Here is a 17612-nt window from a genome sequence, read left to right on the forward strand (position 1 = left end):
CATTCCAGTATTTCAGGTGCAAACAGTGCAGCTTACTCACTAGAAATGACCTTGCAAGGCCTTGGGCCCCAAAAGCCAAAGCCAAAGCTGTCCTGTTTTGCTAACTCCCAGTTAGAATCAACATTTATGGCTGCATCACCAACCACTGAAAAGCAGCCTGGCCTATTCAACCATAAACTAACCTGACCCTTACCGGTGCCCACTGGAATGGAGCCATCACCTCAGAGTGACCTCTGTGGGTCTCAGAACAGTTCTCTTCCATACTTATTAAGCACACTTCATGACAGTGGCTCCAGACACTAGAGTATCACTTATGTCAGCTATTCATATTTGTGTGTAGTTAGGTGCATTGCTGCCCTTCCCGCTTTCATTGAGGGTTTTGTTGGCTTTTTTTCCCTTAAATATTCTGTTGTTATTACTTTATGTGATACTTTCTTTTTCATCCATACTCACTCCAGTATGAACTGGATTCCAATCAAGAAGTCCTCATCAATTTTCTTTTTCTTTTAAAGACCAGGCAACCAAAATTGCTTTTGAATCAAAATCTTATGAGAACTTTTCCAGTTGATTCACACTTAGTCTTTTCTCCTCTCTTATTTTTGGAAATACAACACTCTGGCCAAGTATGTGTTTACCCTGGGTTTGTGACTTTTAAACTTCATCCAAATGTCTGTAAAGAAAAATGTCAACGCAAAGCCCTGCTCTTGTGCATCTGAAACGTTGAATGAGTACAGATAAAGACATTTCTTTCTTTGCTGTTATTAACATGATCTTCATATTTTTTCCAGTTTCATTTACATTAAACAGCTTTTCTTTCTTCTTCATTTTTTTAATGACAAAGGGTCTGTTCTCCTCTCTCAAGCCCAGTGTATTAGTTTTGGTGGCTACAAGGGAAACCAGAATTGTCCAGTGTACAGAATGCTGGACCAAGAATTCTTACACTTGTCTTTTGACCTTGCTCCAATCTCACTGTGTAATATTGACCTTTTGATTCAGTATATCTGGTGTTTTCCTGGAATATGGAATATGTTGTGAAATAGTTGGTGTCTGTCACCCAGTAGTACTGTGAGGCTTCTTTGGCGGTTACACAGTGCTTTCAAAATACTTGGCTATAAGTTGTTGAAGGGTATAATGTGCCGTTGAAACAAGTTGTTACTAATAATGGCAAACTGTGCCTATGCATCAGGAGAGGAGAACTGACCCTCAAGTTTTAACCTTGGCAGTTCTTTCAGTAAGGCTCCAGACTAGATTTGTAAAGGTATTTAAGCATTATCCTAGTTAATGTTTCAAGACCTAAGAGATTTATGCTTTGGAGACTGAATTTATTCTTTTCAGAAAAGATGTAGAACCCTTAGTTTCCCAACATCTGCTGATTTAAAATATGCAAAGAAATGCTGAAATACCTTTGAACCATCTGGGCCAGTATTACTTGCTAAGCATTTTATTCTGTTAGAAAACAGTGTGTGTCTGAATTCAGCTGCCTTGTTAAACTTGATATCTTTCTCTGTGACTAATTTTTGGCATGTTTCCTTCTTCGTTATTTGTGGCTGCTGCCTGCATAGGACCTGCTAACTAACCCCTCCTCCTGTAAGCAGGTGAGTATCATTATCTGCCTCCTGATCCTCTTGCAGTGTGTGGGATGGTGAAGTCCTACACCATGCCATTATGGGGTCATGACTCATCTCATGCTACTCTTTCATATGCTCTTGCACCTCTGTTTTCTAGGTGGGGAAGGTGGTACAAAAAATTCCTTTAGTTGTATTAGCTCTGCGACAGGAAGTAGTTCCTGTTCTTTCACTTAGCCATAACCTCACTGTGGTTTCTGATGGTGTCTGTAGTCCCCTTTTTGATGGTCCTGAGGAAAAAGACCAGGGACAAAGTAGAATGTGAACATTAACTCTTCCTTAACCAAACTAATAGTCTCTCTAGTGGAGAACAAAAGGGGCTCTAAAAGTGGGCCTTCACTCCCACTGTTCCCATCTGTGGTCCATCTGCTTTGGACCATACTGAAGTCTCCAGATGTATTCACTAGCCACAGAATTTCTGATAAAGAAAGTCCTTATTTCTGTAGAACCAGAAGGCACTTTGGTTGGGCAGGACAATTTGTGCCAGCTGAGGAGCAGAAGGTTTAGACTGGAGCAAAGCCTACTTTATTTCAAACTGCTGAAACCCTCAGAAAGTTCAGCAAAAGACTGAAATGGTGTTTAGATGAAGTAGAGATATCAGACTGCCTACATGTCATCAAACTGACTACCTCTCAATTTATTTATCATCCTAAGCAAAATTCTTGGCAACACTTTTGGGGAGAGCAATGCTCTCAGAAGAGGGTTGTTTACATGTCATTGCAACTGTCTCTGGTGGCTTCAGAAGAAAATAGTCCTCACCATGATTGCTCAGGGAATTGTATTTGGAAAGTCTGGTCAGGACCTCTGTCACTGGGTGAGGCTAACACATGGTTCTGGGCCATTTACTGGCTTTCATCATGACAGCACGCACCATGAAACAGGTCAACGTGGTAGAAATAGTTCCCTAAAGTATTGACATTGCAACCTAGGGTGCTGCCATGGTACCAGACCACGAGTTCTGCAGCTAACCAAAATCAAAATGTATTTGAAACAGGGCAGCAATATGATGAACACATTCCACGTGTCTAGTCATCCCAGTACTGAAATTTTAGTTAATTTTTGAATTTGCAATTAAAATCTGAAATCTGAAATACTCTTTGATGGACATAATATAATGTTATTCCAGATGGAAAGTTGGTAAAGAGTGATGGGATAAAACTTAGGGATCTTGTCTGTCAGATTGACAACAGCTCTGACTATTCTTGCCTTGTGTGCTTGGTCTATCTCACAAAAGCTGGTCACTACTGCCCCCTTGCTCCTCTTTTTCTGTGCCTAAGAAAATGCCGATAGTTCATATGCAATCTGTTTTCCTTCAGCTAAGCTTGCAATCTGGCTTCAGTAAAACCTGAGGCTTCATCTGCTTTTGCTTACACACAACTCCAAGTATCTATAAATATCTCTCTCCTCAATATGAGTTGAAGAGAATATATTTTTAGATGAGACTAGCCCACTCCTTATGACCAAGGAGTGGGCCATGTCTGAATAGTTCGTTATTAATCTGTGTTGAACCTTGTGGTTTGGGGAATTGGAAATGGAGACTATTATACCAATCCCTGCTGCCTCCTAAACCCCCACCCCCCACACACAGCCAAACCCTGAAATAATTTGGGTTTTTCCTTGGGATGGGTGCTGGTTAACACTAACCAGGTGTGCCTGTCTGCAAACATGAACTAGTGAGGGACAGTGAAGCTTTTAAACCAAGAGCACAGACCAACAAGTGTGCCAAATGCACAAGTTTCCTTTTTTTGGAAATACTATTTGATGTGTCAAGTAACATTGCAATTTTTTTCTGCCAAGCTAGATGCTTTGGGTGCATCCAGCAGAACTATTTTGTGCATGTCTTCAGCTGGTGCATTGTACCTGCATATAAATGCCACTTAGTATTGGTGGTGGCTCACTGCAGCACATTTGGATGTGGTTGTAGGAATCCTGTGTATATCCAGGAGCTACACAGGCTCATTGTAGTTGATTGTACCAAGAACTCAAATGGCAACTGGCAGTATGAATCTATGATTTACATTTAACTCTCAAATATTTGGATGTCAAAATATCTCGGAGTGGATTAGTCATGCTGATGTAAGTAAGCCCTGAGCTGCAGAACCTTGAGTCCTGGGAATGAATTCTGGGAAGCACCACTGTACATTTGCCATGATCTTACACCTTTCCCTGGGTGCCTGCTGTTGACCGCTCTCAGGGACAGGATACTGGGGTAGATGGACCTTTTGATCTGACTCAGCATGCTTGCTGTTATGTCCTAAGAAAGAAGGCACCTTGCTAATTTGATGGGTGCATTCAAAGCTAGATTATACTGGTAAGTCTCAAAATCTCAAGGCATGACAATATGGATATCATGGAAAGGCATTTCTAAAGATATTCCAGCAGCGGTTAACTGGGAAAATAAAAACTGTGGTTTCCAATTCCTTCTTCTCTGTTGGTAACTAGAGAGCTATTATCCAGGATAACACCTTTTATCATTACCCCTATTTCTTTTTAAGGAATGCCATTAAAAGATACTCAAAGTAATTATAGAAAGACAACCTTTGGAATTGAAACAAATCCCATGGCTCTGGTGTATAGGCAGGACAAGGAGACAGAGACTTCTGGATGGTCAGGCTGGATTTGCAAATAGTTTCTCTCTGTGTGCTGTGGCAAACATTTTGGATGGGGATTTTCCAGTTTTTTTCCAGATGATGAGTTTGGCAATGGGGATATACAGAGAACTTTGAAAAAAGAGTGGTTTCTGTACCATTAAAGGTATTAATTAATTTTAAAAAGAGAGGCTAGTTCATATGTAGATGTTGACCATTTAGTAAGATATATTTAGTATGATAAGTGCCATCTTGCCCTACTCTTTGCATCTCTCATTTCATATGGATTGGACTGGTCCAGTGGCAGCCTTAAGAGATGATGGAAGGATTTTTCCTGATTGGGCTGCAGCCTTTCAAGAATGCTGTGTAACCCTGCAGGAGGCATTTTCTGAAGGATATGCTGTGACACCAGTGGGCGTTACCATAATGTGCCTGATTTCCCTGTCATGCCAGTTTTGCACAATAACAAAATAATAATAACATAACTGTTGGTAGAGTGAGTCCAATAGGTCAGAATCAGGTCCAGTATTTGGAATCAAAGATGGTCTTATAGGTGGTAATGAATGACTTCTGTTTGTCTAGTAACACAGGATCTACCTACTTGTTTTCTGTCTCCTTTTCTCACCATGTGGGTGGATTTTCCCAGGTTGGGGTGGGTTTTGTTCATTACATTCAGCTAAGTCTATCAGTCTTGGGTGAGAAACATGATACTGATTGTTCCCCCCCCCTCCCCTTTTGAATTATATGCAGAAAGAGATGGGTTCAACAGAAGACCTTTACCTCTCCACACGAAAGGTGAAAGAGCTCTCTGTGATTGACGGCCGGAGGGCCCAGAATTGTGTCATTCTCCTTTCCAAGTAAGTGTGATAAGCCTTAGCTCACAGAGTATCCTGTGGTCAACAAAGAGGCAAGAGGGGATGGAAGTAAACAAACGGGCATGTTTCTTTTCTCACTTAGACCTGCTAATACCTGCAGAGCTTCAGAGAAACCTCTCTTGCAGTATCATAAAAGTACCTGTCTCTCTGAAGTATTAGCTCACTTAATAAACATATGCACACACATTTTGTGCGTTAAACAGATAGACAGAGACACCAAGATATATCTGAACACTCATCACCACAAAACTATCAGTACTCGTAGGTAGATGAAAGCAGCTCATTGGCCGTGCTTGCACTTCACTGCAAGTGATGTGTTCCCCACGCTCTGTGTATGTCATTTGTGTCTGTTCTGTATGGGTTTTTTTCTAAATGTTGCTCTGAGCATCTCCCTGGAATACAGCAGAGCTGAGAGTGGTGTTCACCTTTATAATTTTTGATTCTTGGTGATGAGTGGTAAATGTAAAAAGAGATATTCAAGAATTAGGTCTTGTATTTGTAAATTAGTTTTTGGAAGCCAGGAGTTGCCTTTGCATGCTCCTGCAATGACTCTAATGCTTTCAAATGCTGTGACATTAGGTGCCTCTATATGCTTTTCATGCCTTTCTACCAACATGAGTACTGGGCTGGATGTCTGTCACTAAACATCAAATTTGTGCAGACACTGATCCACCTGAGAAAGTTGCCTTTCCTGCCAGAGGAGGGACAGTGGGGCTGGAGACAGATCCTGGGAAAGCTGTGGCAGTACTGAGCAATAACACTGTTTCCCTGATGGGTAGAAAATGCGCGTCGTGTGGACGTGGTTGCTTGTCTGCTCTAGCAAGCTAACAGTTAAAAGCAAAGTTGCAGCCAGACCACCAGGCCTGGAGTGAGTTCTTTCCATTGCTTAGTGAAACCCACGGAGGCACTCATTATGCTACTTATGTGGCATTAGCCCGCGTGTCAGCAGGACCCCCCCCATCCAAACCAGCAATGAGGGAAGGCTTACATTCCTCTCTCTGCAGCAGTTGCCAATGCATGTCTTTGCTGGTGTTGGCAGCTGACTGCAGGCTGGGGCAGAGCAATGGGGAGGCATAGGGGCAACAGGATTTTCATGCTGTTTGACAGACCTGCTAAAGTGTGTCTGGGGTTCAGATTAACTCATGTAAGCACATGGAACATTTCCTAGAAGTGGTAACATAATGTGTGCAGGTGGCTGGGCTGAGGAGGATCCAAGAAGGTGGTCCGTGACTTGGTAGTGATAAATATCACTAGATATTTATTTGTAAACATTTTCTATCCCCAAAACAAAAGCAGTGTGGGTGACAGCAGTATGTGTTTTTCACTGTTCACCTCTTCTGCTGTGCAAGTCTGGCCCATTCTTACCTGAGAGGAATCCTCTCTAAACGGTGAGAGAGAGCCAGGACAGTCTCTGTGGTTTGTCTTCCCTTCTGCTGCCTCCAGCAAAGCGGCATTGAAGCATGAACCTTGCACTTCAGGGTACACGGCGTGTGTTCACTCCAAGTGTGCAGTGAAGCCAGTCCACCTCAAGTTGCTAGTCTGGACTTAAACCAGAGGTGAAAAGCTGTGGTTTGTGACTGCCAACTTCTCCACTAGGAAATATCCTGATCTTATTTTAGCAGGCCTAACATGAATGATAGAGATTTGGAGACTGAGCTCACTGTCTTTAAGGAGCCTGCCAGTTTGCGTTGTGCCCTGTTAACTTCCCTGTGCTGCGCTATGGGAAACACCGGTCACCGGAGCTATCACTGGCTTAGGTCATTGAGTGTTTGTAACAGTTAGTGTTACACCCAGGACATCAGGGCTTTCTTACAGCTTGGCCCAGGGTTGCTGCTCCTCCCCAAACTTCCCTTTTAAAGGCAAGTAGAAAAGCAAAAATCTTTGGGAACTAAAATGGCACCTCTACATTCATGCCTTTTACTGCTCTTTGTGCTTATATGGTTCTATTATTAAAGACAGCAATTGGGAGGATTGGCTGCAGACAATAATTGAAAGGGTTTTACGACTCCTTTGCAGGTTTTTTTCATTACCCCACTTCTTCCTCCTCTAGGTTTAACCCTGAAGGAGAGAGACTCCCAGCCAAATCATCCCTGGCTGCTGCCATGCCCTTGCTGCTTCTGCAGCACACCTTACACATGTGTGCATGTGGGTGTGCACACACGTGCATTGAGAGGGGATTTAAAATTGGTGACAAACAAAGAGAGTTTGTGCAACCCTGAGCTGCAGCCCCAGCTTTCAGGTTGCCACAGTATCTGCCAACAGCTGTTTCCAATTGACTCTTACTGTGCATATATCCCTGTAGTTTATTCCCCCTTTGTTTACACTAAACTGTCGTGTCCTTTAAAGTAAAATAGCTGCATGGGTTGGGTTTTCTTTCCCTCCACTACTCAAATGTTTTTGTTTTACTAACACTGTGTTAGAAGGGGTCAGGCAGAGCTCATATTTCATAGGGTCCAACAAGCCAAAACCTAGCTAGAGTGAGAAATAGATGTCTCTTGCTTGCTTTCACAGAGAGACTGCAGCATGGTAGATTGAAAAGAGATGAAAATTGAATAGCTGGCTGATTGTTGCTGACAGTTAACAGATTCATAAACCTTCCTCCCCATTCTCATCTCTATTTTCATAAAAAAAGCTCTATTTCAACTACTTGATAGTAGCATCTTTCACTTTTCCTGCAGTGGAAGGATGTAATTGCCCTTGTTTAATGGAGCCTGATGGATCCAGACCGAAGCTCTGTCCCATAGGCCAACTGTAAAGGTTTGAATAGGCACAAGATCAGTTTGTCTCACAGTATTTCCAGTAGGCCATAATTCAACCAGGACATGGAACCATCTGTCTGTGGTGAATCCAGGCACCCACCAGCTTCAAATCTGGCTTTCTTAATGGTGTTTCCAGCATACAGTTATTTCTGTCACACTGGAAATCTGCTATCCCTCATGAATTTCCTGATGTCTTCAGTTTCCACCAGGCTGGAGATTTACTGTCAGACTTGTGTGGTCTGGAAGAGTCATCCCAGATCCCTGTGTTTCCCTGCTTTCACCTAGCAGCTGGAAATTTCTCTGACCTCTCTCACCAGTATGGCTTCTCCCTGCCTCCATTACTTAAGTAACGAGTAGTATTTTTGCTGCTCTGCTGTTTTTGTTGTACCTTATCTTTAAATGTTTGTGGTGGGTTGACCCTGGCTGGGGGCCAGGTGCCCACCAGAGCTGCTCTATCACTCCCCTCATTCACTAGACAGAGGAGAAAAAGTACAACGAAAAGCTTATGGGTCGAGATAAGGACAGAGAGAGATCACTCACTAATTATCGTCACGAGCAAAACAGACCGAACTTAAGAGAGGGAATTCATCTAATTTATTACTAGGCAAAACAGAGTAGAGGAATGAGAAATAAAATCAAATCTTAAAACACCTCCCCCCACCCCTCCCATCTTCCCGGGCTCAACTTCACTCCCGGCTTCAACCTCCGCTCCCCCTCAGCAGCACAGGGGGACGGGGAGTGGGGGTTACGGTCAGTTCATCTCACGGTGTTTCTGCCACTTCTTCCTTCACGAACTGCTCCAGCGTGGCCTCTCCCACGGGGTGCAGACCTTCAGGAGCAGACTGCTCCAGCGTGGGGTCCCCCACAGGGTCACAAGTCCTGCCAGCAAGCCTGCCCTGGCATGGGCTCCCCTCTTCACGGGTCCACTGGTCCGGCCTGGAACTTGCTCCAGCGTGGGCTTCCCACAGGCCACAGCCTCCTTCAGGTGCCTCCACCTGCTCCAGCGTGGGGTCCTCCAGGGGCTGCAGGTGGAATCGCTACACCCCCTCATCCTTCCTCCATGGGCTGCAGGGGGACAGCCTGCTTCACCATGGCCTTCACCAGGGGCTGCAGGGGGATCTCTGCTCTGGCGCCTGGAGCACCTCCTGCCCCTCCTTCTGCACTGACCTTGGTGTCTGCAGAGTTTCTTACATCTTCTCACTCCTCTCTCCGGCTGAAAAAGCTCTCTCTGTTTTTTTTTCTTCTTAAATATGTTAACACAGAGGCACTGATTGGCTTGGCCTTGGCCAGCGGCGGGTCCCTCTGGGAGCCAGCTGGCATTGGCTCTATCAGACACAGGGGAAGCTTCTAGCAGCTTCTCACAGAAGCCACCCCTGTAGCCTCCCTGCCCCCCTCCGCTACCAAAACCTTGCCACACAAACCCAACAGTGTTCTTGCAGAACATTAAATGGTCCTGGCAGAATGTGTCTAAGAAATGTCTCTCTTACTGTCTTGCTCTGTGAAATGTTCTGGAGAGGTCCAGTTCTATGAGACAATGTTGCTCAGAAGAAGGCTGAATGTATACTTATGGAACTTTTTGGTGCAAGTTATTTTGCATGAATTCCAGCAAAATCATTATGTCAGTGTTGTTCTGAGATGTGTTTGTTATTCCTGTGGCCCACAGTCAGCAGTAACCCCCTCAAGAGGCTAGAAACAGTAGGAGTGCTAGCAAAATGTCATAAAACCAGTAGTAACAGAAGGCAGAATCTGACTACATAAAAATAGTTTTAAATGTGAATATGACAGTAGACAGATACTAGCAGGCAGCTTTACCACATGTTTGTTGCTTTCATGATTGTCAGTTCAAACATCAACTAATAAGGGAGAAGAGGGATGTCTGCAGCATTTCCAACCAGAATACTAAAAAGACCAAGTATTTCTCTCACATAGCTGTGCCTCTGCAGTGCTGCTAAACCCTTTCAGATGAGACATGAAGAGGACAAGCTCTTCAGCCAATATCAGTCTCCGTGTGCTGCCTCTGCTGTGCCCCCACTCCCCGTGTGCCTTTCTGCCATGTGACAATGCAATGTCCACCCTTATTTTGAGCTTGATTCCAAACAGTGTGATATTTTGGGGTACAGATCATACCTTGATAACAGAAACAGTTTGTTGGACTCAGCAGTTCAGTTCCTCAGTGTGCTGTCTTGAAAAACACTAGGCGATAAACAGTGCCTCCTGGGTTCCTGGAGAGATTTTCTGATTTTTAAGTTAAGGTCCACAATAAATGGCTTTACCTGCTGTTCAGAGTATGATAAACCCCAAGGTTAAACTGAACATATCAGTTGGGGCCATCCTGTCTTAGATCACAACTAGGAACCAGTAGGTAGGGTTGTGATAAAAGATGAACCACTGCCTCATCAATATGCCACTGTAATTTGGGGATTTCCGAGTTTGGCCCTGCTTTGCTCTGCTTGGCTCAGAAAGACAGCCATCCCCATGGTCCGTCTTGGTAGGAAACTGAGAGTATTTGGATGCAAAGTAGCTTGGTCACTCATGACCTTCTGCTGAAGGAGGAAAAGAAAAGCCTGTTTCTTTATGCACTTGACAGAATACTTTCACAGTGAAGTGCTGAAAAGGCACGGGTGGATTTTTTCCCAACATGTTGATATAATGGTGTAAGATGTACCTGATAAAATATCCCTTTTGTCCCCAAAAGGTTAAGGCACTGTCTTCTTCACTGATGAGATGAGTTGGCAGCTGAGATAAGAGGATGTGAAAAGAGTGGCTGCATCTTTCTGTCTTCTGGGTGAACATGCAATTAGACCAGCCTGACTCCTGAACGCTGCTTCTGAGAGCAGGGAAGCATCTCCTTTTCCTGCCTTTATGGGGTAGTGACGATGAGTATTCCCAAAACGTAGCTATTCAACAGCCTGCAGCTTGCCAGTTGTACAGAGCCTTAGGAGAGCTCGGGAGTTAGAGAAGTCTTATGTCCCAGTCACAAAGTTTGGAAGTGAGTTGACTAGAGCCTGTGTGAAATGATTTGTGGAGATGGAGAAGTCTGCAGTCAGTAAAAGCTAAGATTTGGGTGAGCTTGTACAAACTGGCTTTAGGATGCAGCTAAGTATCAGTCAGTGCCTCTCACTGTCACAGCTGCTGCTGCTGGCGTCTTTCGGAAGCACTGTGATTCAGTTCAGTTTGAAGTAGAAAATGGCCTTGATACATGATCATCAGTCCCCTACTCCAAAGTAAAAGGAAGAGTGGGAATGTGAACCCTGTGGCTTCATGTAGCTGCAAAGAAACTCCAGGCTCTCTGGTAGTAGGCAAGCATGCTTCTTTCTTGAAAGCTGAGCAAGATCCAAGGAATAAGCCCATGAAGTAACTCACTTTTTCCTCTGAGGGGGAGATGGTTAATGAGCGACAAGTATTCTGCTTTGATCCATGGGAGGGAGGAATGAAGGGAGGAGGTTACTGTGAGTTAAATCAATGGGTATATTTAAGGAGGAAAAATGAACGAGCACTGGATGTCTGTAAGGGAAGTTGATGTAAAACTGCAACGTGTCTCCCAGGCATGTTCAGAGTCAGGCTGCCGGCTTTCTCTGAGAGGACGAAACAATAAACCACTTGATGTCTGCAAGTGAAGCTGGTGTTAAATCAGCCGAGGTGTCCTGGGGAGATTAGTGATGAATTACTCTGCAGAGTCAATAGAGATTATTTATGAAGCCAGAGGGGATAGAGGGAGGCAGGCTAAGTACCATATCAGAAGTTATTTGGTACTTGTTGAGCTTTAACATTGCTTGAAGATGACTCAAGCAGTTGGACTTCCATATGCTGCCACCAGATGTATGGGTGAGGGAAGAAGGAGGGAGTATTCACTGTAAAGACCCTTTTCCTTCCTCATCTGACCAGCGTCAGGCTGCTGTTGAACAAAACCAGTCAATATCTGCGCTATGAATGAATGTGCTGTAGCTGAGGAAAGGGGCACTGTGTTTTCTTCTGGTCACATTTACTTCCTGAGTTCTGATGCCAGGATCTGTGATCTGGTGATGTGTAAGGCAGAGAGAATACAGCTTGAATTGTATGCTCTTCCGAATTGAGCTGTCTCCAGCAGCTGGAGGAAGAGTGCCTGGATCTGCAAAGCTTGTAAGAAAGTCATTGCAGACTTTCCAATAGATACTGAAATATAATTTCTGTAGTGTAAATTTTTGGGCCATAATTCCACTTTAATTTGCTGTCTGTCCCATATGAGTTTTGGGCTCTGAGGGATGCCTCTATTCAGTTCTAAATGGAAAGATTTTACGCATCTGCTTTAGGTTCCTCTTTAATCAGTTCACTTGTTTCTGTTTAAAAGCAGCACATCTGTTTCACATTACTGCTGGCCATCTTTAAGATCTACTGCATGGCTGGGCATGAGTTTTGAAAATAGAAGAAGAATCACTTGCTTAACAATTCTTTGGCCAGTTATTCAGCCAGTTTTTAAGTGGGAAGATCCCTGTTTTGTCATGTTGATGCTTACAGCTCTTGAAATGTGTCCTGCCCCAGAAGAGGAACAAGCCCACTTTGGAACAGTAAGATTGTTTTGCTGTAAATCCTTCTGTACTTGTAATTGGATTGGTAATAATCTAGGATGCACACCTGCAGGCACCGTGACCCTGTTGCAGGCCTGTAAGTGACTTAAGTTAAACCGCTTCTCGGCAGGGGGCTGGCAAGTTTTCTGCTTCTCTCTACTGTGGGCTAAAGCATTCAAGCCAGATGTTTTTCTACCGATGGCAGGGCACAGAATCATCCAAGAAATCAAAGTGTTTGTATAACTGTCTGTCCTTGGGGCTCTCAATTATTTTTGAACAGAAGATGTTTTCAAGTGTATCTAGTGCCGATGAGTGGCAGCAAACAAAGGAGCTGGGAGTCTGAATTCCTCGGGCTCCTGGATAGAACAGCACCTTCTGATGTGTTGACGTACCTCAAACCTGTCTGTTTGCATCCCCAACCACACACAGAGGGACTTGCACTGTGTAATGAGGCGGTCAGTGTGGTAATGGCTTGATTTATTTGCATGGAAGAATCATGAAACTTGCCCTCATTCTTTTCATCTTCAGTGATAATAGCAACGTAAAAACCCCACCCTGGTGTTCATGGGTTGGCTTATTGCATCCTCTCTGACAGATTGCGTGCCTGCATCACAAGACACAGATAATCTGGGGACTCCAGATTCTGGAAAATATGCTTTCTAAAGGAAAAATAACTAACAAAATGTAGCACTTTAAAAACTGCAGGCACCACGTTGTCTGTGCACGTGTATATGTGTCTGCTGGGAGCCAGGCCCACACTCACCAATATGCTTCTCAGCCCTCACGTGGTCACAAGGGTTGATCAGTTCAGGGCCGCACAACCATGGACTTTACAATTCATGACTATTAAAGCCAAAAGAAACCCTTCAGTTTTCTGACTGAAACTGTAGAGCTTTATGCAGAACCACGTGTACTGAGGTTTGTTGTTTTGATCCCGAGTCAAACTGATGACCGAAAGTAAAACGTTTCCAGCCTTTTCATTGTAAAACTTCTAATCCTTCTATCTCATCCAAGCGAGGCCTAATTATGCAGCTTTTCTGGAAATTCAGTAGCCTTATCTTAGCTGCTATCAGTTTGCTCTTCTTGTCAAAAGCAGACATGATGACCAGTTAGGAACGGAGTGAGAGCAATTAGTTCAGAGGTGTAATATTTAAAAGCTTTTGAATGTCTGCTGATTCATAGTTTAGTTTCCAGCTGTTGGTTATATTGGGCAATATTAAAATGTTTTAAGTTTCTTAGATTTAGTAATATTTCCTGTCTGTAAAAATAAATCTCTTTCTTTTGCTTTTACCTAGTTCCAAAAATATGATTCTATCCAAATGGCAATAGCAATGTGAAATTTCAACATGGAATTTCTTAGCACTGAAGACAAAAACATTCTGCCTCATGCATCAGCCTGTCTCTCATTTATATTTGCATTTTCTCTTTCTGCTGTTAATTAATTATATGGATTGTAGAAGGTCCATGGAGACTGCAGACTTCACTCCTCAAATATTTCTTTTCACACTTTCCTGTTTTAGTCCCAAAATTGAGATTTTCTTGTGGATAGCCTTTCCTTTATGGTTCATTTCGTCCTCCCCTACTCTCCTGAAATGATTGATGAGGGTGTCATGGATCGGGGGTTGTGGGGTAGAATTTGTCCCTTGCACATGTGTTCATTCACATCTGCACTGAGAACCACCAAGTTCATTTCATGTAATCTATCAAACAGTCTTTCAATAATCACAAATTTTGACTACTTCTGGTCTGCCCTGGATTTCAAGTGGAGACCTTCAGGGGTTTTTTTATTGGTTCTGTGTTTTGTTGTAACTGATGACCCCTACTCATTGCACACAGATGGACAGGAGTGGGAGGGAAGGAGAGTGTAATTTTAATACCTCAGATAATATTAATAAGCTCTTGTTTTCAGAGCTTGTTTCATATTGGATATGAAACGTGGATATGTAGATGCTGTCAATTCCTCCCTCCTTCAGCTGTGACTGCTGACAGAGTGAGCTTACCTAGCACAACTGGTCTTCTTACAAGAAAAAACTCTTGTCTCAGATCTGTAAGGGAAAGATCAGTCCTATCGCTTGTTACTCTGGGAGATCCTTTAATATGCACAAGCAGAAGTGTAACATGGGCTCACAGTCACTTACAAGTCACAAGGATTTGAGGGGTTTTACTATAGCACAAGAACTTGATGAGGTAGCTATCTGGTATGGGGGAAGTTGATTTATGAGGTTGTGATCGTTCTTAATTACCATCTAATTTTTTATACGTGTTCAATTAACTGAAGAGGATAAAAATGATCTAGAAAATCTCTGCCTTTGGAACGGATTCATTCATCCTACTGAATGCTCTGGAATAGCAGCTTCATAGCAGAGCTTCCCATGTGCCTTTTTTTGGTGCCTTTTTAGTGCCGCTTTTCAGGCTTCCTATTTTCTGAATTGTCAGAGTCACATAAGCTTTACACTAATGATACAATGTTGATCCTATTGAAAGGCTGAAGCTGACTAATGAAGAAATCAGACAAGCAATCTTGAAGATGGATGAACAAGAAGACCTAGCGAAAGATATGCTTGAGCAGGTGAGAAAGATTACAGTCAGATATATCTTATTCTGAAGTCCTTTACTGCCTTTCTCTTCTTCCTTTCCCTTTCCCTTTCCTTTTCTCCACCTAAAGTAAGTGGATCTACGTACTGGCTTTGCTGGTATGTCTGCAGATCTGAACTTGGCCCTAACATGTCAGCGGAGCTGCACATGGGACCATGAGAAAAGTATTTCCCAATGTTGTCCAATATACCTCCCTCATGTAACTAACTATTTGTATCAGGTTGATTTCATGACAGTTTTCTCTTCTTGGTGCAAAATATGCATGATTACAGTTGGTATGAGGTTTCCTTTCACATCCTCTCTTCTCACCTGTGACTTTCCCATTATTTGCCCCATCTCTTTATATTGCTGATTACTTTTTGTTCTTTTCCTTAATCTCCCTTCTTTGCCTGCAGCTTTTCCATTGGGAAATGCCATGAACTAGGCCACGTAGGTCAATGGTTAGAGCTGGGACTAGAAGGAATCTTGCATTCTAACTCGAATGGCTAGAAAGGGAGTCAAGGACTTCTGTCCCCTGCGGATGGTTCACTGCATAGCTTGTGGGGGGAAAAAACCCCAAAACACAATTGAACTGCCATTGCCCAATTTCCCCCATTTATAGAGAGTGAAAGATGATGCTTTGACCAAAGATGCATATAATAAAGTTCCCTAGGAGTGGGCAAAATGTTATAATTCAGAACTGCCTGTCAAATGTGATTCCTTCTTTGTGTGCAGTCATGCTGTTTAATAGTGTACAAAAAGCTTTTCCATTTTGGAAATTTATAGCCTGCTTGTCATATTGTCTAAATGCTCACAGCAGCTCTGGATGTCACTGCAAGCTCCTGATGCTCCACACCTTTGAATATTGTAATTTTGGGGGAGTGGGATAAAATATAAAAAAATGGTAAAAAGTGAAGTGCTTGATATGCCTTGTGAGCAGTTTTTGTGCGTGTGCGCTGAGGCTGTGTGCATGGAAATATTTATAACTGTACTAAAGCACAACTACCACCAGATATGTTAAAAATCTGTCAAAGTATGAGCTTTTAAGGTCAGCATATGAATAGCAGCCAGTGTCAGACACATACCCAGTCGCTTGGTTATTGTTTATTGTTTTCGGCAGAGTAGAGTAGGCCCAAGAGAGAGATAGATGAGGCTTTGTGTGCACCCTAGGATAGGCGCGATGGGCACTTCACACTGAGTGGGACACATCCTGCTCTTGTTTGCACCAATCTAAACTCCAAGTAATGCTGTGGGAATCAAAGTTCTCTCTGTACTTCCCCTTGGGTAAGTTTCAGTAGCACTTGGCCTTTAGGATTTAGAAATGGGAAATTCCCCATAGAATTAAAAATTAATCTGATGGGGTCAGTGAGGGATAAAGACAGAACAGCAAGCAAAGGTTTAAAAAAGGTCAGTTTTGTAGCCACAGCTGCACTTTTCTGAAGTTACGGTCACACGGCTGAGTCAACGTAATGCTTCCCAACGGTAGCGGGGAAATCTGAGGCCCCTCTCTCTCCATCGGGGTTTGTTTGTGCCTCTCTGTCCCTCTCTCCTTTTCCCCGGATCTCTCATCTCGGTGTTTGGTTTGTGTCTGCCACTCTAGCTGCTGAAGTTCGTTCCTGAAAAGAGTGATACCGACCTGTTGGAGGAGCATAAACACGAAATTGAGCGCATGGCCCGGGCGGATCGTTTCCTCTTTGAAATGAGCAGGTCTGTTTGATACATTATGGGAAAATGCACTGTAGGCTTCTTGGAAGCAGCTGTAATTGTTATTGAAAGTGGATCATCTGGCACTGAGGGGGAATGTGCAAGAGATTGTGGGCCTGCATTATACCCTGCATTTGCCAGAAGCCCACAAATGTTACAAATGTTTCCGTTCATTACACAAACTTTTTATTGACCATAAGCACTCTCTGTGCTGTCATTTAAGGACCAGTCCCCTGATGCCAAGCAGAAATCTGCCTCCTCTGCCTAAACTTGTTCACACAATGAGGAATTCAGATCCAACTATCAGATGTAGTGTAGCCAGGGGTCAGGATTTCATATACATCCCTTTTTCCATTCAGCTATCCCATCTCCTCATCCTCTGAACTTCTTTCTTGTTCCAACTTTGCTACACCCCCAATCAGGATTAACATCTTGTTCTCCTAATTGAGATGCAGCTGGCATCTCCCGTGACTCTCATATTTTGAGAGCAATGGGTATTCTCCTAGCTCCTTTTCAGTTGTGATCAAAACATGCCTTGAGGTCCTCCATTTTCATAACAAGGTTGATTATGTGGTGTTAGACGTTTGAACTATGCCTGTAATCCTATGCACAGGCCTTGTGGGACTCAACATCCAACCATTAGATTATGTAGGCAGCATCCTGGCACCGGGCTTCAAAATACAGTTCCAGTTCAGTGTTGGCTTTCCTCTACCCTTCATGCAGGATTGACCACTATCAGCAGCGGCTGCAAGCATTATTCTTTAAGAAGAAGTTTCCAGAGAGGCTGGCAGAAGCAAAGCCAAAAGTGGAAGGTACTGTTACAGCTTTCGCTAAGAGTTTGGTAAAGGGGCAGGAAAGGTCAGGAGAGGCTTTTGTCTTCAAAGGAGGTGCTGTTACATGCAGGCTATGGTTGTAGAGCCAGTTAAGTCCCAGGCATGTCATG

The 17612-nt window shown here is 43.5% G+C and overlaps 1 protein-coding gene across 6 annotated transcripts in view; it reads left to right on the forward strand.

Moving 5' to 3' along the window:
* DAAM2 (dishevelled associated activator of morphogenesis 2) overlaps positions 1-17612 on the forward strand; it is a 209868-nt gene that overhangs the window by 165782 nt on the left and 26474 nt on the right. For 5 of the 6 annotated variants that reach the window (XM_054819166.1, XM_054819169.1, XM_054819168.1 and 2 more), the window contains 5 exons: positions 1563-1595; positions 4964-5070; positions 14876-14960; positions 16566-16672; positions 17393-17481. In XM_054819166.1, coding sequence (XP_054675141.1) covers positions 1563-1595; positions 4964-5070; positions 14876-14960; positions 16566-16672; positions 17393-17481 — 421 coding nt within the window. The remainder of the gene's footprint in view (positions 1-1562; positions 1596-4963; positions 5071-14875; positions 14961-16565; positions 16673-17392; positions 17482-17612) is intronic. The other variant, XM_054819170.1, reaches the window with a different exon arrangement.

This window comes from Grus americana, chromosome 3, assembly GCF_028858705.1.
Source record: "Grus americana isolate bGruAme1 chromosome 3, bGruAme1.mat, whole genome shotgun sequence".
In the NCBI taxonomy this organism is placed as follows: Eukaryota; Metazoa; Chordata; class Aves; order Gruiformes; family Gruidae; genus Grus; species Grus americana.